Here is a 26,624-nt window from a genome sequence, read left to right on the forward strand (position 1 = left end):
TGCCCAAAGCTGCCCTGTTGTCAGGGCGGCAGTCATTACAAAAAAGAGGAGGACAGAGCCAGGGCCACGTGCATCCTGCTGCCTGGAGCCACTGGCTCCAGCTACTCCACTCCCCCTGCCAATTGCTCAGTATAAGCCACCAGCCCTACGTGGACAGAACTGTGTGCATCCCAGGCGTATATGCGGGGCAACATGGCCAGAAGGGAGGTCAACAGGCACTGCTCCCAAAGGGTCTTTGATCTCAAAAAGTACCCTCACCCCCATTAGGTAGAGGCACAGACTTGAGAGCAATGAATACAAGGGTATTCAGAGAACCTCACTAAGGCTAGGAAGGAAGGCAGAGGCATTTAGCAGTTCTCTTTGCTTCTTGGCACCTGGCTTATGTCTGAACAAGGAAACCTTAGTCCTCTGGACCACCTCCCTCCTATTCATATAGACCTTACCTCTCAGGAAAGGCCTCCCTACATTCTCCCACAGGGGAGGGCAAGGGATCAGGATCTCTTCTCACTGTAGTTAGGAGACAGAATTTGCAGAAACTGCAACAGAAAGGGTTGGACTCACTCTCATGAGAGTGACACCGTGAGGCACAGGAATCTGGGATTGAGGGTGACTGTCCTCTCTAGAGAGGACCTTCCACTCATCCGAGAGGGCAGGGGGCTGCTAAGATGACCTCTGGCATCCTGATTTGAGGCTTAGAGGAAACACACCCCCTTTTGTCACTTCCCTTCAGTCTGAGGCTAAGGCTCTGGGAGCAGACACCCCACTCCCAGTACATATCCTGCTTGGATCCCTGACTGTGCTTCAGCTTCAGTCCCCTCACTGCTTTCAGCCTTAAGCCCAAATGGCACAAACTGCAAAGACAATGGTGAGACCACCAGGAGAAGTCGGGGCCGTTAGACCACAGCCCTCACCCCCTCACCAGGGAAAGTAGCAGAGCAGGCAGCTCATCAAGCCTCCCAAAGCCTGGACCCCTGGCCATGTGCTTGTGCTTGCGTGGGCTGGGGGAGGGCCCCCAGGCAGGCTTGGAGGCCCGGCTAGCCCAGATTGAAGAATCTGGTATTTCCTGTGGGACAGCTTATTCCTGACCTCCAGAAGAAAAACCGTTTCCCAGAGTTTTTTTTCCGAGAAGCCTCAGCCTGGTGGGGAATTTTGAGGGAGGTGAGGGGGATGGTAGCAGTCACCACAGAACCAAAGATCCAATAAATGGCTCAGCTAGAACTGTCCCTGGGAGAGCCCCTCATGGCCATGGAGTCTGAGGTCTCCCATCTTGCTCCAAGTGTGTGGCAAGAGGGGAGGCCGGGGTGAGGGGGTGCAGGGTGAGAGGGGGTGGCCCAAAGCCCTAGAGGCTGTGCTCTGAGGATACCCTCAGTGGGCAGTGCCTCCCCACCCTGGTCCCCTAGAACGTCTGGACAGTGCAACTCAGCTCCAGATCACCTCCTCGAGGACAGCGCCTTCCCTATCACCCATAAGCATCCCCAGCCACAGACAGACCTCTTCTGTGCCCCGAGTTTCTCTTTATCAGAGCATGTCTTCCAAGGCTGTTGCTGAAACACATGTCTGTCTCCCACACTAATTCTTGGAGGGCAGTGACTGTGTCTATTACGAATCTTTTTCCTGAGCCTGGAATGCAGTCACAATAAAAAAGAAAAAAAAAATTGCCATCTGAGATGACCAAGGCACATTTCTGTAGCCGGTGATCTGGGAGGATCTATGCAAGAGAAAGTCACGAACATTTAGTCAAATATAACCTACCATTGAAAAAGGTAAGATAGTTTCTGAAAGGAAAAAATTCCTACGTCAGAGTTCTTCAAATGGATTATGCATATAACAATATTGCCTTGCATATTGCATTTATGCACTAGGATGCATAAATCCTAGTGTTTTGTACGATGAATTCACATAGGTTTTTAAAAAAGCCTTTTCAAGATCTCACATTAAAGGTGATTAAAAACGAACCATCGGTTGACAACGGCAACAAAAATAAATTCTCGTATTAGGCTAGGAGACATGTTTGCCAGGGAAAGAAGCCTGGCCTGGGGACAGGAAACAGGGCATAAAGATGAAAACACTTCTCGGGAGGAGTGTAGGGCTCCCCTTGGCTCACTGGCCATCCCTCCCAGTCCTCAGCCAAGGCCAAAGCCTGAGGAGCATGGCTGCAGGCCTGAAAGGGCCTGGTGTCATCCCTCCACAGGCCTGGAGGCCAGGCCCAACCACCGTAAGTGGCCACCATCTGCCTGGCAGCTCTGGGGGGATGCAGGGAGGGGAAGGGTGCCTCTACATGTCCCTTCAAGAATTAGCAGTCAATGCCAGCCGACTCGTTACACACCTCTTCTGCTCTCCTTGGTGCTAAATGGGGGGAACAAAACCCTGTTTTTAGGGGGCCTGGAGGGCTATGAGCCTTATCCAAGCCACAGGGGTTCAGAGAAGCCCCCTGAAACCTGTAAACACAGCAGTAGGGTGTAGATGTATGTGTGGACCGTACTCCACGAGGAGTTTCTCGTGGCCAAAGGCTGGTGACAATGGTCTGGCAAGACCTAGAGGAAGCAAATTTTGATCTTAGATGACAACAGCACAGGATTCAGAGCAGTGAAGGAAGAAGGATTCCAAGCCAGTGAGGTGGGGGCAGAGAGGATGCAGAATGGGGTGGAAAGGACAGGGAGACCCCCTTAGCCACTCCCTCCACCTTCACCCCCAGACCACCTCAAACCACCAGCTTCCTTATTTCCATCAATGTCAGTAGAAATGTGACCCCAGTCACCCAGACACTGGCACACAGTGGTCTTCCACTCCTTCCTCTTCTTTATCTGCCCCCTGCTCCCAAGCCAGGCAACAGGATCTATTAACTCTGTCCTTGCTTCTTGAACTGGTTGTTTCCTGTCTGTGCCATGGCTGCCTTATTATATTAGTCCAAGCTTTGCCACCTTTCTCCCTGACCTCTTCAGTAGGCTCCTTACTTGTCTTCGGGCAGGGAGTCAATCAAAACCCCTAAACCCTTACCCTAGCTTTGTGTGCGCTGCTCCTCATTCCACATTCTTACATGGCTCCCTATTGCCTTGAGGATTGAGCTCTTTAGCATGATATAGGATGGCATGGGACATGCCTTCCTCTCCAGCCGAGCCCATGCTGTGAGCAGACCTGCCTTCGCTGCTGCCAGAGCCCCTGCCTGAGAAGCCCATACCTCCCCTCCTTTGCCTGCCATGGGTCCTGGCCCATTCAGCACCAGCCTTTCCTGTGGCCCCAGCACTCAGCTCCTTCTTCTACACCTACTAGCTCAACTTCAGCACTTGGCTGGAATAGTTTTATCACTGTGAGTGTGTGCCCCCTCTTTCCAGATCTATGGGGAACAGATCCACTCACACCTCCCAGAGTGCCCTGCTCCCTGCAGTGGGGCCTGCTGAAGTGGTCACTGATAAGGCTTGAAGACAGGCTTTCTTCCTGGGGTCTGTGTCCAACCCAGGCTCTTGAAGACGTAGAGGGAGAAGCTCTAGAGAAGGGATGGACCGAAAAACGGGGATGGTATTTTTAAGACCAGGCACTCTTGGGGCGCCTGGGTGGCTCAGTCGGTTAAGCGTCCGACTTCGGCTCAGGTCACGATCTCGCGGTCCGTGAGTTCGAGCCCCACGTCGGGCTCTGGGCTGATGGCTCGGAGCCTGGAGCCTGCTTCCGATTCTGTGTCTCCCTCTCTCTCTGCCCCTCCCCTGTTCATGCTCTGTCTCTCTCTGTCTCAAAAATAAATAAACGTTAAAAAAAAAAATTAAAAAAAAAAAAAAAAAAAAAAAGACCAGGCACTCTCCCTACCGTGGCAAGGCAGACAGGTCCATGTCAAGGTCTGCTTCCTCCACTGCAGAGAAAATGCCAGAAACCTGGCAAGCCTAGAGGGCACCGCCAGTCTTGCAGCCTCTTGACAACTACTGACAGTGTCGAGGAGTAAACAGCCATTAGTATTTTCTCCTGACGGACAACGCTCTGGGTGAGCGCATCATGAAAGGTTTCTCAGCTGTACCAGTGTGCTGACTCCTAACAAGAGTTAACTATGAGGTAAGATGGCACGGTGGTCTAGGCGCCTGAACTCAGCTGCCTACCTTCAAATCCCAGCTCTGTCACTAACCCGTTGCACAATCTCGGGCAGGACACCTCACTTCTGGAAACGGGCAGGATTAAAAGAGTGAAAAGCGTAAGATGCCTAGAGCAGTGTCTGGCACGTGGTGTTTGTTCAGTGTGTGCAAGCTATTCTTAAGTTTTCAAAGGAGAATTACAAATATTTAGAATATTTTTAAAAGTTGGACTTGGGGCTGTCTCTACAACCCCTTCCTATCCACCTCCCTTAGACCTTCTCTATCCACTCCTTGTGCTGGCCTTCTTTTAATCATTTCTTCTTCCTCTGATTTGGACCTAAACTGTCCCTTTGAGGTGGTTTCTATGGGAGGTGATACCGGAGTAGCTGTGTCTCTATGCCCTTTAATCCTCAGTGACAGGCGATACCACATACTCAAGACCCTCTGGACACGAGTAGCCAGGGTCTAATGGCTCAGGCGTGTTTCTGAGACCAAAGCTGAGGTCTGCTTACACTGCTCAGTCAAGAGGGCTGTATATAAGCTGCTATTAGGGACCCTGCAGGTTCCACACAGGTCTCCTTTGGGCACTGCCCTCAGCTATCTGAACACTGGCTTCCCTGAGGCTGGTGTGGCCATGGGCCTCACATTGTGCGGGCCTGTGTGACCACACATGTCCCAAGGGCGGGCGGCTACCCACCTTCCATCCTTCCTGGAGAGATCACCACAGGGTAGCCTGGGAAATGTTCCCAGTCAAGGTTTCAGATCAGTTCTACCAAAGGCTTTCCAACTGGGAGGGGTCCACAGGGGTGACAGGGACAGCTGTGACATCCACTCCCCTGGACATCTCACCTCACTGTGGTGATTCCCCCATGCCCACCTGTGTGTGGACCACAGGCAGGCTGGACTAGCAGAGGCAAGGTGGGGGGGGGTGTGTGTGTGTGGATGAGATGCCTTCCCGAGGACCCTGCCCATCTGGAGATAACCACATAAAAACATTCTCCTATCAACACAGCGGCAGAAAATAAAACACTTTCTCTCTCCTGGTCAACTTCCCCTTTACTCTTTTAGCACTTAGATTCAAAATGCTCAGCTGCTCCAGATTTGCTGACTGAGTTACAGGATAAAGAGAGAAATTTTATTGTGGGCTGAGAGGGATACTGCTTTCTTCAAATGCTCCTCCATTCGCCTTTCATGAGGAAGGAAGAAGCCTGATGAAGGGGGCAGTGGGGGAGGGGAGAGGGGTGTGCAGTCAGAGGACAGAAAGGGGAGCAGCGCAGTTGGGGGTGTTTGTGACATCTCAGTGGATCAGGACTCATAGGACCTGTCCACCTGGGCCTCTGCTTGGCTGCTGCCCTCTACCTCTTAAGGGTAAAATGCTATTTCCTGGGGAGCATTGTGCCCTGTTCTGTCCCGAGCCACCAGCATCAGCCTCAAGCTCGGGCCGGGCTCTGTTCCAGCGCTGGCCACCAGAGTGGGGTGTGGGAAGTCTGCTGGACTCAGAGCTCCCCTACAGCCTTGAGATGCTTGGCTGAAACATTTCAAACCAAACTGAGGGTCCAGGGAAAATGTCCCTCTCACCCCCATCTCTTCTCTAGGTATAAACTGACCCATCTCAGAATTCCAGACCCTGAAAGGCCCCAGATGTCAGGATTTAGTGCCCCCCCTCTCCCCATAACCCAAGAATGTGAAATACCAGCAAACAAAAGTCTCATCCAAATTAGGAAGCGAGTGGCTCTGTCCGCCCAGGAGTGTGTGCCGTAGGGGCTGTTTGGGGTTTTTGGCTTCTCCGACAGAGCCCTTCAAACCCACAATGTTATCAAGTCTTAAGTTGTTGTTGACCCCAAACCATAGTCCTGTGCCACCCCATCAGTGCACACCCTTCTCCTAATCCAAACTGCTGCTGCAAAAGCAGCTCTCAGCTCAGAGCCGCTGGTGGGCTCCAGCCCCAGGGTCCCGTCACGTCCACGCACACAGCCCTCTCCACACCAGAGCTGTGGGGCACGAGCTCAGGCCCAGGGCAGCTCTGAAGAGCCACGGCTGGGGCTGCCCTGAGGCAGCTCTGCCAGACAGACGCCAGGACTTGGGCACGTGCCACAGGACCAGCCACCCACCTCTCACCGCCCAGAGACGGAGTGTGTGCCCGAGGGCCCTGAGCAGGGCGCCTGTCTTGTCAGCAAGGGGGCACAGAGGCTGGGCATTCCAGCCCAGGCTCTGGGCTGCAAATGGCAGTCAACAGGCCCAAGGCTCCATGAGCCTGCAGTGGCCCTGGTACAGAGCCCCCTTCTTCCCAGCCCTCGCCCTTGTTACCTTCTTGGGAGAGGATGATAAACTTGGTGGTCTTGAGTGTCTTTCCATTCAGCGTCCAGGTGATGGTGGCGGGGGGGTCAGAGGACACCTGACACTGGAGTAGCAGCTTCTGGCCCTCCATCACGTGGACATCTTGTAGCTTCTCCTTGAAGGTTGGGGCTGTCCCATGGCTCTCTGATCTGTTTTCATTATCTGTGGCTCCTGCATGCCCCCTCTTGCAGTTCACATCATTCTTAACCTCCTTCTTGAGTTCTTCCTTCCCAGCTGTTTTTCCCGTCTCAGCAGGCTTGGCGTTGCCCACGGATTTCGGGGTCTCAGCAGGCTTGGCGTTGCCCACGGATTTCGGGGTCTCAGCCGGCTTGGCGTTGCTCATGGATTTCAGGGTCTCAGCCGGCTTGGCATTGCCCATGGATTTCGGGGTCTCAGCAGGCTTGGTGGCACTAATGGATTTCGGAGTCTCAGCAGGCTTGGCATTAACCACGGATTTCGGGGTCTCAGCAGGCTTGGCGTTGCCCATGGATTTTGGGGTCTCAGCAGGCTTGGTGGTGCTCACGGATTTCGGGGTCTCGACAGGCTTGGTGTTGCTCACAGGTTTTGGGGTCTCAGCAGGCTTGGCATTACTCAAGGGTTTCAGCGTCTCAGCAAGCTTGGCGTTATCCACGGGTTTGGGGGACTCGGCAGGCTTGACGTTGCCCAGAGGTTTTAGGGTCTCGGCAGGCTTGGCATTGCCTGAGGGTTTCAGGGACCCTAAAGCCTGGGCATTGCCCACAGCCTTTGGACTTTCTGCTGCCTTGGCATTCAAGGCCTCGGCATTGTTGCTACCATTCTCTGCTGGTAATTTTTTCTTGCTGCCTAACACCGAGCGGAAATCTGGGGTGGCGGGTTTCGGAAGCGGTGCCTTCTCAGGGACCGGGGTCTTAGGAGTCCCCTTCTTGGCCAGAACCGAGCGGAAGTCTACCTGCTGAGGGCTATGCACCTTCCTCTCTTCCTCTGACACAGTCTTTGGCTTCACTTGCCGTTGCAGGTTGGCGCGGAAATCCATCTGCTCGGCTGGGATCTCCTTTAGGTGCTCTTCTGACACGCTCTTGGTGCTCACCTTCTTCCCTAGGAGGTCACGGAAGTCCAGCTGTTCCACCTCCTGCTGGCGGATGGCCTCCTCGGTGTGCTGCCGGGTCTCCACGCGTCTCTTCAGCACTCCCCGCACGTCCTCACTGTCTTCCTCCTCCGGCCAACCCTGCCCTCTTGCTGGCCAGCCGGGCCTCAGGGTCCCATAGCGGTCACCGCCACCACCATCAGCACTGGCTCCCCGGCCACAGAGGCCCTCACAGCTGGCAGGCTCCCTCCCCCTGCAACCAGTGAAGGGAAAAAAGGAAAGTAGCAAGAGGAAAAGGGGCCGGGTAAGAACAAAACGTCAGGGGAGAGCAAATCCCTGAGGGAGGGAGGGTAAAGGGGAGGGAGAAGGGGAGGTTGGGGCTGGCCAGGCTGTGTTTATAGAAGGGAACATTGGTGAGAGGCTCTTGCTTGCTTACTTGGTTTGTTACATCGGTAATGACTTCAGTAGCCTTATAAGGGTGTGTGCAAAAAAAAAAAATAATAATTCCCCCCCCCCCTCCTCCCCTGCGTTCCCTCCCTCATTCCCCTTCCAATCTCTCCCTCTTGGCTCAGCAGCCTCAGCTGGAGGATGCGAATAATCTGGGGCTGCTGGGCTGGGCCTGCAGGGGCCAGGAGAATGGTGGGTGGGTGGTGGCATGGGGCCTGGCCAGGCACCTCCTGGGGGCACTCACCGCAGGGGGGCTCTGGTAGGGCTGCTCTGTAGCATCAGTGACACCTGGCAACTGCATTCGCCAACCCGGTTCCTGAAGAATTCGAGAGATCAATACAGATCAAGAGGCTCTCTGAGCCAAGGGCCTGCTCAGCCGAGGGCTGTGAGGAGGACAGGGTAAGCAGGAACTTGGCCAAAGGCTGGCTGGCTTGCTCCAGGGAACAGGGAGTCAAGGGCTTAGCTGTGACCCCACATGCCCACACAAGCCTAGATTTAGGGCAGGGACCTTCTCTTTGGTCACCCTTTTTCCCCCCCAGCTCTTGTATAAAAAGGAAAAAAAAAATCTGAACAACAGCTTAGACAGATATCCAGAAGTAGGAATACTTTTCTGTAAGTATATTACAAAAATAATACAATCACTCAATAAATAAAAGAAAACTAAAGTCTAAACCTGCTAGGGTGTGATGGAGCTGCTTGATCTAGACTGTGCAGCCCTGGGCAGTGACCCTGAGTCTGACTTCACGCTCCCTCAATACAGAGATGGTTATGTCCTCTCTGCAGTGTCCTTCCTCCCTGCCCTCCAGCTGCTACTTCCCCTCTCCTGCTCGCAAAATGAAAACACCTTCCAATCCCCACGCATCAGCCAATGCCCTCAGATCAGAACTTTCTGAATTAAAAACCGAACAGGTGTCTTCCTCTGTGGATGGCCCTTTCTCTCCTTCCTTCTGGTAGGGAGAGCTCTGGATTCCTCAACCCACAATGAAAACTTTACTGGGGTGCCTGGGTGGCTCAGTTGGTTAAGTTTCTGCCATTGGTTCAGGTCACGATCTCACAGTTTGTGTGAGTTCGAGCCCTGCCTCAGGCTCTATGCTGACAGCTCAGAGCCTGGACCCTGCTTTAGATTCTGTGTCTCCCTCTCTCTCTGTCCCTCCCCTGCTCACGTCTGTCTCTCTCAAAACTAAATAAACATAAAAAAAATGTTTTTGAGGGGTGCCTGGGTAGCTCAGTCAGTTGAGTGACCAACTTCGGCTCAGGTCATGATCTCACGGTTTGTGAGTTCAAGCCCCGCATCAGGCTCTGTGCTGACAGCTCGGAGCCTGGAGCCTGCTTCTGATTCTGTGTCTCCCTCTCTCTCTGCCCCTCCCCCACTCATGCTCTGTCTCTCTCAGTCTCAGAAATAAATAAACATAAAAAAGTTTTTTTAAAAATGTTTTTTGAACTTTAGCATCCCTTTAGGTTGAGGCTCCTCTGCTCAGGGAGGGGCTGTACCATGCTTGGGTGCTGCAGGGACTTGGGAGCCCATCAGCTCTCCAACCCCACAAGGCTGCCATCTGCTGGCGGTTCTGAGCTCTGACCAGCCAACGTTGCTCAGGCGGGGTGGGGGCAAGGGGCGAGGGTGGGGGTGGGCAGGACTGAGAGCCAAGGGTGACTCTTCAAGGTGATAACCTCCCATTTTATATAGTGACCTCCAGCTTTCATTCACAACCATTATCTTCTTGTGCCTATAGCATCCCAGTGAGGTATGGAGCACTAGTATGCCTATTTGAAAGGTAAGGAAAGGAGGCTCAGGAGTTTATATGAGGCAGTGCTGGGACTCCCATGGTCTCCCACTCATGCCCCCTGCATGGCCATCTTATTAGCACTTCATGGTCCGACATGTGCCTCAGATCCCACCACAGATGAGTGCCAAGTTCTGTGACAGGTTCCTTACATAATCTATCTCACCTAATCTTTTGACATCTCTGTAAAGCCACCACTGTTTTTATTTTAAAAAATAACAATAAGGCTTAGAAAGATTAAATAATTTGCCTAAAAATAGCAGAAAAAGGGATGGACACCCGTGTCTACCTGAATCCAGGATCTGTAACCTTCCCACTCTGCCCCAGTGCTTGTCAGTACAAGTCTACTCATGTCTCTGTGTGTATGTACATATCGACCACACGCATGCATACACACATACATGGGATCTTACCTGGTGGACACTGCACCTGCAGGTCTGTGTCTGGGAACAGGTGTACAAACACAGTCATCCCCACGTGCACAGACATCTGAGCATGTGTTCATTCAGCTCTGCTGATGTATGTGGGTATCTACCTCGCTTTGCCTGGCCTCCCTCCCAGTGGAGGGCCAGGTCCTGATCAGACTCGGGAGGCCCATGGCGTGGCAGATGATATGCAGGGGAAACAGGGGGTGCTGCTCACTCCCAGGCACGAAGACCCATTTGAAACAAGGATCGGTTGATCTGTGCTGTCCTCCAACTCTCCTCTCATCTATTGGGGTCCCCTCCTGGTCACCTTCTTCGATGCTCAGGCTCTCAGGGGGCCCAGATTCAAGGTTCTGGGGGCCTCCTGTCCAAACAGTTTGAAGGCTCAAGGTTGTTCCTTTGCTCAACAAATAGCAATCAGGTGCCTCCTTAGTACCTGGCCCTGGGAAGGCTAAGAGGCCCTCAGAACATCCTGAGCACTCAGCATAGAAGGGCTCATGGGGCTTTGGATCAACCTGTAGCATAAACATGAGAGGTCATTTGTGGGTGAGGCCCAGCCCCCTGGCACCCCACTTCTGCCAGGCTGCTGGTCAGTATTAGGCCGTTCTTTCCCCCACTTTTCTTTCAAGCGCAGGGTGTGGGGCCCAACGTTGGTGAGGAGCAGCAGGACAGGATGGCCAAGGACCGTGTCTTCCCAGTAGCACTTTCCAACATTGCCTCAGCTGAGTTTCTTCTTGCCACAGGCACAACACAGCCCGGATGCAAAAATCAGGAGTAGACCCTGACCAGACGGCTATGCTTTACCCCAGCCATACCTTTCAGAGGCTTTATATGGTGGGGTTCCCAGTCCCCAGAGCTGGAGTAAGCTCTGTCTCCCATGGGGAAACTGGTAAGGGCTTCTGTTGTTTTCCATTACCCACCCTTAAGAAGGGAGCACAGGTAGCCTATTGCTAGACCTGTCCACAGGCCTCACCCTGAAGCACCTGGAGAAGTCTGAGGGGCAGACTGAGGTAAACGTGGGATACCATGGCTGCCCCACTAAGTGGTTCATCCCTTGGGATGACCTGGGGGTCACCATTTCTGCAGCCATAAACTTAAATCTCTGCGAGGCCTTTAAGAAAGTCATGTGTTCGTTCAGAGTCTACAAAGGTCAGAAAGGCCTGTGGCCTGGGACCCACACACCAGATAATATAACCAGCCAAACAGCCCCTTGAGGCCGTCTTTGGTGTCTGCATCTACATACTCAGTTATAAAGTCAGGCCTGGGGCTGAGGATGAGGCCTTATGCCCAGCCCAGCTGCTGCCATAGCAGGTATGGGGCTATGACCTCACAGGCTGCACCTTTCACAAACTAGCAAAACTCTTTTTGCCAACCTCCCAAACCCTGAATAAGAAGCCCACTCTGGACCCTGTCCCACTCTGAATCACCCTTGCCTGGAATGGATTTTATAGGCAAAATTAGTTTAAAGAACTAATTTCCTGGCAAGTCTCAATCTTTCAAAAATTTCAGCTGAAACTTGGAACTTTTTGACACTTCCTCTTTTAGTTCAGGAGATAAGAGCTAAGGAAGGGGAGGCAGAACCCATCTAGCCACACCTATCCCGCAGCATGAGCAGGGATAGATAGGAGCTGTCACGTCACCCACCCCCCCTGCATCCCAGCCATCGGGTCTCCCTCTTTGAAAGGCATTCTGTCCTGGGTCTAGGTCTGATTTCTGCCAGCATGAGAAAAGCTGGAGGGGATGGGGCCCCTGGTGGACCTGGCACATACTCCCCAGCCAGGGACAAAGCCAAGGCAGGGCAACAGCTTCCCAAAGGAATGAAGAGGCTGGACTTTGGGGAGGGGCATGGGACAAGGGCTATGTGGATGTGGACCCCAGCGCAACCTCCCGGATTCCCTAAGTTCTCGTGCACTTGAGAGAAACAAGGAATGGAAGAGAATCTGATTAAAAGACAGCGATGAGGGTTCCAATCTGGGCTCTGCTACTTGTCTTTGGGTGGCCGTGAGCAAGTCTGTGACCCTGAGACCTCAGTTTCCCCCATTATTAAACGATGAGTCGGCTAGATAACTTCTGAAGTCCCTTCCAGCTGGGACAGTCTAAGTTTTATGACTGTCCCCAGCTGGGCCCAGACAGTCTGCTTGCCGACCTCCCAGTGCAACCCTCCACTCTGGCCTGGCAGACTTCCCACAGCCCTTGCTTTGCTCTTCCCTACCCTTTCTTGTTCAGCCTCTTCAACATGCCCTTAACAGCCAAGCCTTTACTCATTTGCTAAATCTCAGCCTACTGTCCTCAGAATCCCACAAAAAGCTCATCTCTTCTAGGATGTTTGGCTTGATTAATGCGAGTATTGTCCCGCAGCACTACTCCTTCCATGCAGACAAGCTCTGGTCTCACACGTCATCAGTTTCCATTATTTGTACTGGCCTGCGGGAGGAAGACAGTATCTTCTTCCTATTCTGGAAGCAGATTTGCCTTCCTGATAACTGGTTTGGGTGCAAGGCAAAGGCTGTTGGTGTCTTCTGTGCATACTGCTGATGGCAACAGGATGAGCAGGCAGCCCACAACCATGTCAGCAACTGACCACAGACACTCCATTAACTCAGCTGAGATTCGCTAAGCCTTGCCCAGCTAAGCTGAACTTCCTAGAAAATCCAAAGAAATAACAGATGACTATTTTTATAAAGCCGCTCAATATTGGACTAGTTTATTATGCAGCAAAAGCTAACTGATACAAGCATAAAGCGCATGCCCAGAAAGGACCTAAGAAGTGAGGCACAAACTGGGTTTTGTTATTATTATAGGAATAATGCTCTGTCATGCCAGTAGCTCTGACATGTAGCTACAGAGTCTCTCTGTAGCTCAGAGCCTTGGACATGGTACACTCAGTACTTAGGAGAGCAAGCTCCTTACAAAGTGGCCAGGCACCCGAGCTAAGGCAGGACCAAACATCTTTGGCATGTGGCATAACCTTCTGTTTTCAGGGTTGAGGTGCAGACGAGTACTCTTCTTCTGCTCACATCAACCCTAGGGGCTGGCATTCGGTCTCCATTAGCCCATGGCTGGCATGGAATTTTAAGAGTTAGAGCACTTTAAAGGTAAAAGAGCATTTCTGGATCACTTTCATTTAACAGACACTAACTGCTGGCTCTGGGCAGCACTGTTCTAGGCACTGGGAGCAAAGCAGTGTGTCTTCATGGAGCTTTACCTTCCCCTGTAACCTAGAAAGACCTTAAACAGGAGAAAAAAAGGAATAGGCATGGTTAACCTGCCTGTAGTGGTTTTAAATGTCTACAGGTTCTTTGACATTCCTCTCTCCAAGAGATGGAACCCTCTTGGGCTGCACTTAGTGACTTCTAACAAACAGAATGTGGCGGAGGTAAAGGTGTGTGACCTCCAAGGGTAGATCACAAAAGACACTGCAGGTTCCAACTTGTTCCCTTCCACGGATCCCTAGGTCTGTGGAAGCCAGCTTCTGTGTCACGAAGACACTCAAGCAGTCCCAGGGAGAGGTCCACATGGCAAGGAGCAGAAGCCTCAGGCCCCCAGTCCTGTGAGTGAGCCATTTTAGAAGTGGATCCTCCAGCCTCAGTCAAGCCTTCAGACACTACAGTCCCTGCCAACATGTTCACTGCAAAATGATGTGGGATGTGCAAGGCACATGATGTAGAAATCATCCCACAAAGCAGCTTCCAGTTCCCAACCCATAGAAAGTGTGAGACAATAACTTGTTTTAAGCTGCTCAATTTTGGGGTAATTTGTTACACAGCAATAGACAACTAATACATTCCCTCTATCCTGCTGCCTTTACAATTTTAATCAGTTCTTTCCTCCTTCATATTCTCCGCACACCACATAATGAGAGAACAAAAGCTGGGATGTAATAAGACAGAGGACTCTGGGCAACTGAGCTCAGTGGGGAAGGTTCTCAATGAGCACCTTTGCATTTAGTGGAAAAAGGAAAGCTTGTTGGCAGCACCAAGGCTTCTCTTTACCTGGAAGCCCAGCTCCACATTATTTCAGGTTTCTGCTGGATTCCCAGTCCTGGGTGGAGACTTTGACAGGAGGTAGGGATCTGGGGGTTAGTGGGCTAAAGGAGGTCGGCAGGACACGCAGACTCACTTGAGCAGGATCTCGTACTGGCCGGCATGCCAGGCCTGCACATTCTTTAGAACCAGCGTGAACACATCCTCATTCTGCAGCACCTCGAAGTGGCCAGTGTCTTTGGAGAGGGCCTTGCCATCTCGGAGCCAGTGCACGGTAGGGAAGGGGTCTCCAGCTATGGCACAGGAGATGAGGACACTTTGGCCCAGGGAGGCTGTCACTGAGCGGGGCTTGCTGATGAACCAGGGCTGGGTGCCATCCTGAGGCTCTGGAAGTTGGCAAAGGTTTGGATTAGAGAGGAAGGCCTTTCAGCAGACAGCATCTACTCAGCTTTCCGTGGTGGTGAAGGTCGAAAATTGCACGTTACCCCAATAACAGCATGTCCAGAAATCACTTTCACTGGATGTACATTTACAGCACATCCTTCTCGTGGTAAATCTGTCATGGTTATGTTCTCTAAGGATCATATTGACATGAATTTGTATATCCAAAGCAAGGGGAGGTAGCCCAGAAGGTACAGGTGCACTGGGCTAGGTGCTAATGATCTACAATGAGATGTGTGTAATTAACAGTTGTTCTTGCTTTATGTGTCCTTACCTTGTCTCTCTTCTTAAATAAAGGTTCTCTAAAGGCAAGGACTCTAATAGGCCATAAGTCACCTCAAAAGCTATCACTACACTAATGTAGCATTGGGTGTTAACTATACTTCAGTAAAGGGGGAAAAAGCTATCACTATCCAGCTGTTAAATGTATCACAAGATTTTTCTCCTGGCACTCGATGCAGCTTGTCACCAGTAACTCAGAGAGGGAAGGGACTTCAGAAGGCAGGGAACAGTGGCTCCCCTCAGCCAGACCCCAAGACAAAGGTGGGAAGCTGGCCTCTGGGGCTGGAATGGGACCAAAGGGGCACAGGGACTGCAGGGGAGACAAAGTAAGCTCACATGGTTTCCTCACCTCCAAATTGCCTATGGAGAGACCACAATGGTCTATTCCCTATTTCCCACTTATTTCCCACCCCTGCCTGCCTCCACCTTGGTCAGCCCAGCAGCCACACCTTGCACCATGAGCACTGCCTGGGTGCGGACCTCTCCAGCGCTGTTCCAGGCTTCACAGGTGTAAGTGCCCGTGTCCTCCGGGAACACTTCCTGTATACAAAGGCTGTGCCGAGTCCCTCTTTGTTCAAAGTGGAAGTCTTCGGACTCCTGGATCTCATTCCCATTGTGAAACCAGATGACCTCGGGGGGTGGATTCCCTGCATAGGCAGATAGGGCAGGTGGACTTGTCAGGAAGGTGCTTCCCTGGGCCATGTGGCAGCTTTGCACTTAATCCTGTGACACTGTACTAAATGCTAACCTCTCTATGCCTCAGTCTCCCATCTACAAAACATTCTAACCATGTCTTCCTTAAAGGTTTGTTGGGAGGACTGAATAAATTAATACGGTCTCACAGAGCAGCCCACTAGAATAGCAGATGAGAATAGCATCTGGCACAAGGAAAGTGCTCAATGCATGTTCATTATAATTATTTAACAACAGATTTGCAGAAACTAGAAAAGATCAGAAGTGAAAAAAATCAGAATTCAAATTGCTTGGTAATACTGAGTAGTAACTGGCTCACTGGGTGTGCAGCAAATGCATATCCTGTCCCCCCCTCTCCACCCCCAGTGCACACACGATATGATGGTGACTTCGCAGTAGCTCCTCTGTCCATTTTCACCACAAGGAAAAGTCAGTTAGCATTCCATTTTGCTACCATGCAAATGTCGTCTGAGGGTGGAAACGGGCACCAGCTCGTACAAGTTTCCAAGCACAGCTCAGGGCGCACAGCATTTTCAGTTTTACCAGCCTACTTTCCTGGGTAGGTTCTAGCAATTTGGTGGGTCATAAAACAAGGGCCACCTGTGGGGGTTTCCCCTGCGGTAGCATTATGCTCTGCTTCCCGAGGAGCACGGCCCCTGGGAATGGCTGCCGAGGGAGGCTGTGTGGTGTCAGTCTGTCTCAAGGACAGAGGAGGCCGCCATCTGTCTCTGATGGGTTAGCCAGCACGGGTATGGAGGCCAGGTGCAGAACACCTCTGATTTCTGTCAGCTCGAGGAGTATGCACAGGGGAGGCAGCCCGCCCTTGGCCTGGGACTGTCATGGGACTGCCTCAGGCCTGCAGGAGCAGGAGGGGATTCATTGGGGATCCCTGAAAGGGGGAGCCCATTGGTTCTTACACAGCTCATCTTTATTACTTCTGCAGCTCAGGAGCAACTACACCCCAGGAGGATGACCTCTAGGCTGTCAGAGGGACTGACCAGTGGTCAGCAATGAACAGGAAACTCTGGATGCACTTGGGCACAAGTCTGTTTAGAAAGCCTGTGCCAGCAGAGTCCCCAGGCTTCTCTTGCTGGCCTCTAGCAAGGACTGTGACAGCTCACAATGGGCTGCTGGTCACATGCTCTTGTCGCCCTACCCTGGTTTTAGAAGGACCTCTGCTCTATCTTCTCACTTTAAACTTAAATACAGCAACAAAGACCATCTCCCAGAACTGGGAAGTTCTCACATCAGCTGTGTTCAAAATCAGTGTTCAAAATCTTCCAGCTACATTGGCCCCATTATGTCTTCCCTCGAATCCCCACCCTTCTGGCTGTGGTCATTTTCTTCCCCTGGGCCACCCTGAGTTAACCTTGAATCCAGAAAATCCTGCCCAGAGGAAGCAGAACAGGCTCCACTTCTCTGGGTCCACTGACTGACTGTGCCATGCTGACTTTCTGGTGGGTCAAAGATTTCGGTGGGATGTTGGGGAGCAATGTCCATGCTGCAACGACACCTGTTCTCACATACACCCCAAGGAGAAAGATGCAGACACAGACCTGATACCTGGACTGTCATGGTGACCTGGCTTCCATCCATGACTTTGAGGTCAGAGAGGCCCTGCAGGAAGAGGGGTGCGACGGGCTTGCTGGGAGCCGCGGGCAGAAGATATCCACTCTTCCTGTCGCTCTTCTTTTCTGTGTGGCAGACAATAGAATGTGGGGTGAACAGTCATTTATTCACTCAACAAACGCAGACTAAATGGCTGCTGGGCAAATGACTGTGTTGAGGCTCAGGCTCCAGCTAAAGGCAGACTGCTAACAGATAAGGAGTATGGGGAGTTGCTGGAGATCAGTAGGAACAATGAGAGCCTGTTGCTCTACCTGGCATGCCAGAGCTCTTGCCTGAGAGCAAGGGGAAGGCGGGGCCTCCACAGGGCCACGCCCCATGTGGGTTCTGGTTCCTGAGAACTTCAATAACTGGCATTTGAGGGTTTTTTTCTTAAATTTCACTCACTTTTTTTGAATAAGTAATACACTTACATGCACAAAATTTAAAAAGTCCAGAGTATGTGAGGTCTCCCTTCTATCCCTGACCTCTGGCTGTCAGGCACCTCTCCCCAGAGGCAGCCAATTTTCAGTTTCTTGTTCATCTTGCCAGAGACAGTCTATGTATATAACACAAAGGAGCAAATAAGTATACTCTTCCAGTTTCTTCTCTTAAGGAAACGATAGCACACTATACACACTATGGACAGCTTTTCATTTAAGAATACACCTTGATGCCTCTCATAAAGCAGAAGTAAAGAGCTTCCCTGTCGTTTTCTATGGCTGTGTGATGCTCTACTGCCATCCCAGGAGATTTTAAACACCTCAAGAAAGCCAAAGATGCTCTGCTCATGAGAGTGACCCAAATAAAAAAGACCGACCATCTCAAGCACTGGTGTTGGCAAGGGTGTGGAGCTCCGGGACATCCCACACACTGCTGTACCACGCGTGGTACAGACCCTTCTGAAAGCAGCTTGGCAGTTTCTTAAAAAGCGAAACATGCATTTACCACACCATCCGGTCATTCTACCCCCAGGTATTTACACAGGAGAAATGAAAGCACATATCCAGACAAAGATTTGTATACAAATATTCATTGCAGGGTTATTCCTAATGACCCTAACTAGAAACAACCCAAATGTCCATCAACAAGTGAATGAATAAAAAAGTGTGCTATATTTATGCAGTGGAATACTACTCAGCAATAAAAAGAAACAGACTAGGGGCACCTAGGTGGCTCGGTCAGTTAAGCATCCAACTTCGGCTCAGGTCATGACCTCGTGGTTTGTGGGTTCAAGCCCTGCCTCAGGCTTTGTGCTGATAGCTCAGAGCCTGGAACCTGCTTCAGATTCTGTGTCTCCCTCTCTCTCTGCCCCTCCCCCACTCACGCTCTGTAACTCTCTCTCTCTCTCAAAATAAACATTAAAAAAATAAAAAAGAAACAGACTAACAATAGACACTACAACAGAGACAAATCTCATAAAAATGACATCGAATAAAGGAAGCCAAAGAAAGCACATACTGGATGATTCCATTTATATAAAAGTCTAGCAAATGCAAAATATAGTGACAGCAAGCAGGTCAGCGATTGCCTGGGGCTTATGGGGATAGATGGTAAAGGGGCACAAGGAAGCATTTGGGGTTGATGGAGATGTTCATTTCTTAAGATTGTGGTGAAGGTTTCATGGGTGAAGGTTTCAGATTAAACACCATGAATACATGCAATTCATTGCACATCAATATTAGTAAAAACTGGGGAAGAAAGTCTCTGAGGGAGGGAGGAAGTACACCAGCTAGCCAAAGATAAAAACTAGAACAACTCTCTGGGTTCAGGGCTGGCCCACTCACTCCTGTTCAGTTCTCCGGGGAAAAGGGTTAATAAACAGGCTTTCTGTTATTCTTGGAATACTCCCCAGGCTGGGCTTTGACCTGCCTCACGTGAGCAGGAGGGGAAGGGGCAGCAAAGTGGCTGAGCTGCTGGTGTCAGCTTCCCACACAGAATAGTTCTGGTGCAGGACAAGCTCATGGCTGCTCAGTCTCTGATCTTGCCCTTTGCCTTGCGAACCAGGTGGCTTCAATAATTCTGTAGCTTTTTTGTTTTTGTCTTTTGGTGGGGGCAGGGAGAAGGAGGGAAGGGGCTATGATATCTCTATCTTAAACTCTAAGTTTTGGGGGAAAGGGACTGAGGTATTTTGGGTTCTTATTAGCAAGGGCCACCTACATCAGATTTTCAGGAAGCCCATAGCCACAGGGATACATCTCCAAGGTGCCTTATATGCCTGAGAAAAGCCGAACTCCAAATTTGCCACCGAATTTTTCTCTTTTGGCACTAAAAACAGAATACAGCCCACTGCAGAGCTCTCCTGGCACAGCCTCTGGGAATGAGGAGGGGAGAGGGTGAGAAGGCTCAGGATGCTGGAGGAAAACTTCCCCCAAGGCAGGTGCATTGTGAAGGTTATGAAGCCAGAGCACAGGGGCAGTTGAGGCAGGGCAACCCGATGTTCTGTGACCAGAGGATGTGCTCTCAGGTCCCCACTGCTTCCTTCACTCCAGCCCCCAACATCGCTGCCTTTGACAGAGGGGCAGACAAGGTAGGCTTGCCTTTGACATGAGGCCCCGGGACTGGGCTCAGGGAGGTCCAGTATGGAAAGTGTAGAGATCTCGTCTCACTGGCTGGGCTACAGTGGCCAGGAAAGCAGCCTGCCTCGGGAGAGTTGAGGAATTTCCTGTCCTGCACAGACTGAGGCTTGAGGACAAAATGTTTTTGCCTGTCCAGATTCCCCCCATTCCTGCTTCTCTGCTGCCTCAGCCAGCCCCCAGCTTCAGAGGTCCATGTAGATGGGCATTCCTATGGGCTGCGGGAACATCAAAAACTCCTTCGAGCCAGTGGTGGCTCTTCCTTGGCCCCCACCCTCTCTCTGGTCTTCCCCCTGCCAAGTTTCCTGGCCCACACCTTATGGGTCTCAGCCAGTGGGGACTAAAAGTAGATCTGTGCCTCCCTCTCCTGTGAGGGTAGCCTGGCCACTGCCTTCCACGCAGCAGCTTACTGGTGCTCTGAAAGCCATGGGAAATGTAGGGTCTGAGGCCGGGGCCTCTCTCTGAAGCTCAATGTCCTCCCCTGTATTTAAGGTAATGACAGTATAATCCTGGGACTTAGGGAGTTTTAAAGAGATAACATGTGAACATACTTTGTATGACTATTCAACACCAATGAGACCTTCTGTGTGAGGCTGACACGGGTGTTGACTCACACTTCCTCACCTGGGCTCCACTACTTGTGGATTATCAGCTGCAAAGGAACACAGATGGAGCCCTCACCCAAGGATCACAGACTCATTTTTACATGACCCGAGGCAAATACTGTTAGGAATACAAATGTATTGCTTAAAACTCTCCTGGGATAGAGGTAAAATAATTAGAGAACAACCTGGCTGCACCCACTCTAGGAGAGACATGAGTGGATGACTATCTTGTGGGTGCCTGGCCTACGAGACACTGAGTCCCATGCCGCCATGGTCCCAGGAAGACCTGCTCTGTCTTCCCCAGGCCCTGAGCCTGGACGGAGGGCAGACAGAAGTGATTGGAAGTAAGTGTGCAGAATGAACCTGGCCTCAGACCTGCAGTCTGGGCTCACATGGGACCAGTGTGACTGAATCTAGGCTAGTGAATGGCTGAGTCATCCCTAGCATTCAATCGCCCCAAGTTCTTCTCAGGGTGAGAAACCAACCAAGCCTCCCTACACACACACTCCGCACTGGGACTAAGGAGCCAGTGAGGATCTCAGTTCTGGGGCAAGTAGTTTTCTGTATGCAGCCCAAGAAAAGCAGCCCTCACTAGAACCCTGAAGTCCCAGTCCCAATACCACCACCCCACTTCACTGATAGAGAGGCCAGGGCGTGCTCAAGGTCACGGGGCCAGTTACAGGCCGACCTAGAGCTCATACCCAGGCCTTCTGGTGGTAAGACCAGATGCTCTGGAGGCCATCTCTTCCAAGGGAGCCAGGCTTCTCCAGTGGTGAACCCTCCACAAGGACAGACGTCTTACCTGCTGACCTACGACCTAGACCCTGGCCAGGGGAGGAAAGCTAAAGCAAAGCAAGGGCCAGCCAGGTAAAAAGAGCCAGGCGTGTGTATTTCATTTAATTCCAAAGCCAAATTGTTCTGTCTCACTGTGGCCTGTGCACTGTGCATCAGTTTATGCTCACTCTTGCACAGATTTAGATAAAATAAGAAGACAGAGGGAAACTGGTGCTCTGAACTCCTAGCTCCAGCTGTGTGATCTGAAGCGAGCCCCCTGACCCACAGTTATCATCAGCTTTTTCTTTTATTTTTTTTTAACGCTTATTTATTTTTGAGGGTCAGAGAGAGAGTGTGAGCAGGGGAGGGGCAGAGAGAGAGGGACACACAGAATCCGAAGCAAGCTCCAGGCTCCGAGCTGTTAGCACAGAGCCCAATACAGGGCTCAGACCCACAAACTGTGAGATCATGACCTGAGCTGAAGTTGGATGCTTAATCGACTGAGCCACCCAGGCACCCCAGTTATCATCAGTTCTTGATGATGATACAGTGTTGATAAGTGTATAATGCATGATAAGCACTGCTGGGTTTTTAGATGATTAAAAGAAGCAACATGCAAAATGTATAATAAGTATATTTATAATAAGTATAAAAATAAATAAATTAAAAAAAAATGTTTGCCTTTCCTAACCCATCTTTTTGGTTGGGTACACTCAATCTGACCATAACTAAAATGAGAACCATCCTCCAAACTAGGGCACTCCCATTTAACCAGACAGATGTCTGGAAGGGCATTAACAGCCGCCTCTCTGTTGTGACATCGTCACAACAATGCTTTGCAGAGTCCAGCACTTGGGGGTTTAGAAAGATGATCGCAGCTGGTTCAGTGTCACCCTCCACATCCTCAGAGGGAGGGCAGGTGGTGTCCTCATTTTATGTCAGCTCAGAGAAGGGAGGTGGCCTGTCATAAGATACCGGGGCTGACATGGCCACCAGGGATCTGGTCTGGATGCTGCCCTGCTGCCCTGAGAACAAAGGCCAGCCACCTAGATTCCACTGGGAGCTCTCTGCTGTTGTTTGTGTCCATGCCCAGACTCACCAGTTACCTGAGAGAGGTGGGCCTCTGGGGTCGTCCTTTAGCTATCATCTGGCACAGTCCTGCTTTGAAGCAGGGGGACAGGGGCCAGGGTCTGAGACGAAAGGCCCCCAGTGGCCCAGGGAACCTGAGCCTTCTTCATCTGGGGAGGGCAGACACTGGCTGTGGCACACAGATGGCAAGGGAGAGGTCCGGGGGACCCAGTGACAGATGCGCTACCCAGCTCAAATGGGGCTGGACTAAATACACTCAGGTTTCCCCCATATCTGTGCTTCCTGCTGCTCTGCTGAGACCAAGCCCAGAGAAGGCCTTCTCTCTGGGCTCCAGGAAGGGCCGAGCCCCCTTGATTTACTGGCACAGGATTAAAGATTGAACATGAACTCATCCATGGCTCTGGTACCTGGTCACTTGGCTGATGACTCTCTAGTCACTCATGGACTCACTCAGTCATTTAACTGAGTAGCTAGCTACTGGGTGCCCCGTTCCATTTGGAGAGAAAGGGAATGAATCAAACCTGTCTTCCATGGAAAGACAAGGACTGAGACCAGGAATACTTAGAAGCAGTTTGTTGATAAGCCAAAATGATGCCGTATCGATTAAAGCTGGTAGTGGGGAAGGGGGAGGAGCAGGAGAGAGGACAGAGCAAAAATGGATGGAGGGAAAAGGAAGGGCCCTACTGACCCTCCGGGTTTTTCCTCCTTGGCCATGCTCTGTTTTGACTCATCAGAAACTGTTTTTGCAGAATCGTGTCATGAACTTGAACATGAACTTCCTTCTCCAGTGAAGAAGCATCCAGCAGAGAACTTGTCGAGGTCCCCAAGAACCAGAGGGGGTGGCATGGGGGCTGAGCAGCCGCAGGCCTGGTTCTGCAGCTAACTAGCCAGGTTTGGTGGGCAAATGCCTCTCCTCCCAGCAAGGGCTTCCTCCACCTGTCACACAGAGTTAACTCAAAGGTGGAAAGTGGACTTGTTACTGGAATTAAGTAAGATGAGCCAGCTTTTCTAACCGATTAGACTTTGTCTATTAAAAAAATGTTCCTCGGGGCTCTTGTGTGGCTTAGTTGGTTAAGCGTTAGACTCTTGTTTTCGACTCAGGTTATGATCTTACAGTTCATGAGGTCAAGCCCGGTGTTGGGCTCTGTGCTGACAGTATGGAGTCTGCTTGGGATTCTCTCTCTCCTGCTCTCTGCCCCTCCTCTGCTTGCATGCATACACTCTCTGCTCAAAATAAATAAATAAACTTAAAAAAAAGGTCCTCCTTAAAAACATTAATTGATAGTTTAAAACACTCGCATGAACTGGTATTAATACAATATTATATTTTGAGAAGCTCCTATTCAGAGGAAGAGTTAAATACCCACATAGCAGGTGTACTTTGTTACTGTTCTCACTAATTCTTATACAATAGCCTGTATAACTCATTCCTCAAACCTGGAGACATGAGCAAGGCTGTTAGCTTTTCTTGGGCTTGAAATTAAGAAACCTCTGCGGCCTCAGTCCCAGTGGCTGGCTGTGATCTCGGCCCTCCCTCTGTACTACAATGATCCCCCTATTCTTCCCTTTGGCTCCTTCCTTTCCTTTCCATGGGTTTAACAGGAAAAACAATTCAGAATTCTCTAGAGAAGCATTTTCTGGGGTGGCTCAAAGCATTTTTTGGCGTGGCTCAGTTGGTTAAGTGTCTGACTCTGGATTTCGGCTCGGGTCGTAGTCTCATGGTTCATGAGATCAAGCCCCAAATCAGGCTCTGCGCTGAGTGTGGAGCCTGCTTGAGATTCTCAGTCTCTCTCTCTCTTTCTCTCTGCCCCACCCCCCAATACTCACCTGCCCTCTCTCTCAAAATAAGTAAATAAACTTTAAGAGGAAAAAAAAGCATTTTCTACACCTGTCTTTTATTAGCCCACCTGATGCTCTTCAAAGGCCCATGTTTATGGATCCAAACTTGCATTAAATACACATGTTTACACTTTGAGTCGTTTGTCTTGAAAATGGTCCCCAGCAGGCTCCCAGCTCATTCAAAACTTATTTCCGATTACAACAAAAAACTGTGGTAAAGTGTTTAAACAGATGACACAGACATATAAAACACAGACAGTGTTGGTGGGAAACACCCTACCATCTAAGGAGCCCCCAGGACTCTCCCCTATGGAGGGAGCATCGCCTATTGCTGTCGTGGCCATTTACTGAGTCCCACTCTCAGAGCCTCAGGGCTTGTCCATCAGCAGCTTGCCCACATCCCTGGATTCACAGGTGGTCACCCAATGAAAATGGACGTGGAATAGCCCTCCCCTACTTCCTAACACCCCATCTCCTAATGCCTCCATGCACAGACACACAGACCTCTTGCAACTGCACAGCTGGAGGGAAAAGGACTGGCAAGCTGTTCTGCTTAGTCACTACAAGGCACAATACCATTCCAGCAGCAACTCGGAATCACTCCAAACCCTGTTATACTATGGAAATTCAGTAAATCACCAACTGACGGGGAGTTCTGGAAGCAGTCTTCCCTTCTTTCTTTATTTGGTGCTCAAAGTCCAGCATGGTCCAGGGATCACAGACTAGCCTCCTCCTTTCCCTAAATGCTATCACTGTTGACTCTACTCATCAAAGTAAGTACTCATCAAAGTACTCATCAAAGTACGCTTACTTTGATCAAAGTACTCATCAAAGTAAGCTTACCTTCACCTAGCCCCTTCCTATATGCAAGGTGTGAATCCTCGGGAAGGTATGTGAATTCTCTTCCAACAAAAGTCTGTCTCCTCAGCACATAAACCTACTTGGTGATTCAACAAAACTTCTGTGTCATAAAAAGAGATTCTTCCCTGCAGAGCCTTGCTCAGTTGGCTTTTCTTCCCCCAACTGACTTCTCTAGAACCTAAGAAACAAGTGGGAATAGAAGTGAGCAAGGAAAAGAATGAAAGGAAACAATGACATATGACACTCCCCAAAAGATTTCTGACCAGTAATGACGGGGCTGCTGGATGGGAAGCAGGAATCATTGCAACCACAGCCTTCTTACTGACTCAGAGGTTATAATCAAACTCTAAACGTAAAGGTACAGCATCCAAACCACCCAATCTTCCCTCCAAACGAGGGCCTGGGAACCACATTCTCCACCACACTGTCATAGCACAGATCACATTTTGCTGTTAGGGACACAAAGCTGTAATTCTGGATGGCATTTTGACCAAGGACTCCAAGCAAATAAATGACAGATATGACCAACAGTGGGTTGGAGAAGTAGACAGTTCTACATCTTTAATTGTCCAATTAGTAAAATAAGGCCACAGTTCAATAATATGGACACATATGTACACATGTGTACTCAGAGGTCTTTCTGTGACATGAAGAACCCACATGTTGCACAACCCTATTTCTGTTACAGTCAGCCTATATAAAACTAGAATACTGCGGGGCACCCGGGTGGCTGAGTCGATGGAGCGTCCGACTCTTGCTTTTGGCTCAGGCCATGATCCCAGGGTCGTGGGATTGAGCCCCGCCTTGGGCTCCTCGCTGAGCTTGGGCTGCTGTTTGGGATGCTCTGCCTCTCTTCCCCACGCTCTCTCTCTCTCTCTCAAGAATAAATAAATAAATTTTAAAAAAACATTTAAAAGACTTTTGAACAGATGTTGCGGGTGGACCAAGGTTCTTAAAGGACAAAAAAAATCAGAACTCATGTTTATTCTTCTTCAGTAAGTTTCTCTTGAGCTAACGTAAGTATTACAAATGTTTTCAGTGCTTGTAAGCTTACAGACGGTAGGGTCCGAGCCCGACACTACCATCCAGAGTACCTGAGCATAGAACGGGAGAGAGGTGGTGGCAGGGGGCTGTCCGGGCTCCGAGCTGCCCCACAGAGTGCCTGCCATTCACCTGAAAGCAATCTGGGCTTCTACTGATGCTCTCACTGTCCAGCGATGGCTGACCTCCCTGGCACTAGTGTTTTCATTAGGGTATCTTCACCAAAAACAAATACTCTAATAAATATGCTTCTTTTCTTTTTTTTTTTTACTCTAGAAATCAGTGTGTTTGTTTGTTTTTAATTTACCAACAGTTCATGTCCTGAGATGCCTTTAAGAGGCCCAGCAAGTGGGGGCACCTGGGTGGCTCAGTCGGCTGTGTTCAACCTCGGCTCAGGTCATGATCTCAAGCTTCATGAGTTTGAGCCCCATATTGGGCTCTCTGCTGTCAGCAGAGAGCCCACTTTGGATCCTCTGTCCCCCTCTCTCTTTGCCCTTTCTCTGCTTGTGTGCTCATTCTCTCTCTCAAATATAAATAAAAACATTAAAAAAAGAAAAGAAAAGAGGCCCAGTAAACTTTCAGTTAAATAAACAACCATTAGGCTGAGACACTCTGTCAAAATGGGCACAGTTAGCAAGTTAGCAAATCTAGTCACTTAAGAATTTTAGCCTTGACAAAGATACTTCAGGGGGAGATAAACTAAAATATTCTAGCCTAAGGAAGTGTC

At 50.4% G+C, this 26,624-nt stretch overlaps 1 protein-coding gene across 5 annotated transcripts in view; it reads right to left on the reverse strand.

Moving 5' to 3' along the window:
* The window catches only part of MYLK (myosin light chain kinase), a 278,996-nt gene that overhangs the window by 78,545 nt on the left and 173,827 nt on the right, over positions 1 to 26,624 (reverse strand). For all 5 annotated transcript variants that reach the window (XM_042903128.1, XM_042903127.1, XM_042903126.1 and 2 more), the window contains 5 exons: positions 17,064 to 17,201; positions 15,264 to 15,461; positions 14,228 to 14,477; positions 8,147 to 8,218; positions 6,363 to 7,708 (listed from right to left, as the gene is read on the reverse strand). In XM_042903128.1, the coding sequence (XP_042759062.1) occupies positions 6,363 to 7,708; positions 8,147 to 8,218; positions 14,228 to 14,477; positions 15,264 to 15,461; positions 17,064 to 17,201 (2,004 nt within the window). The remainder of the gene's footprint in view (positions 1 to 6,362; positions 7,709 to 8,146; positions 8,219 to 14,227; positions 14,478 to 15,263; positions 15,462 to 17,063; positions 17,202 to 26,624) is intronic.

This window comes from Panthera leo, chromosome C2 (assembly GCF_018350215.1).
Source record: "Panthera leo isolate Ple1 chromosome C2, P.leo_Ple1_pat1.1, whole genome shotgun sequence".
In the NCBI taxonomy this organism is placed as follows: domain Eukaryota; kingdom Metazoa; phylum Chordata; class Mammalia; order Carnivora; family Felidae; genus Panthera; species Panthera leo.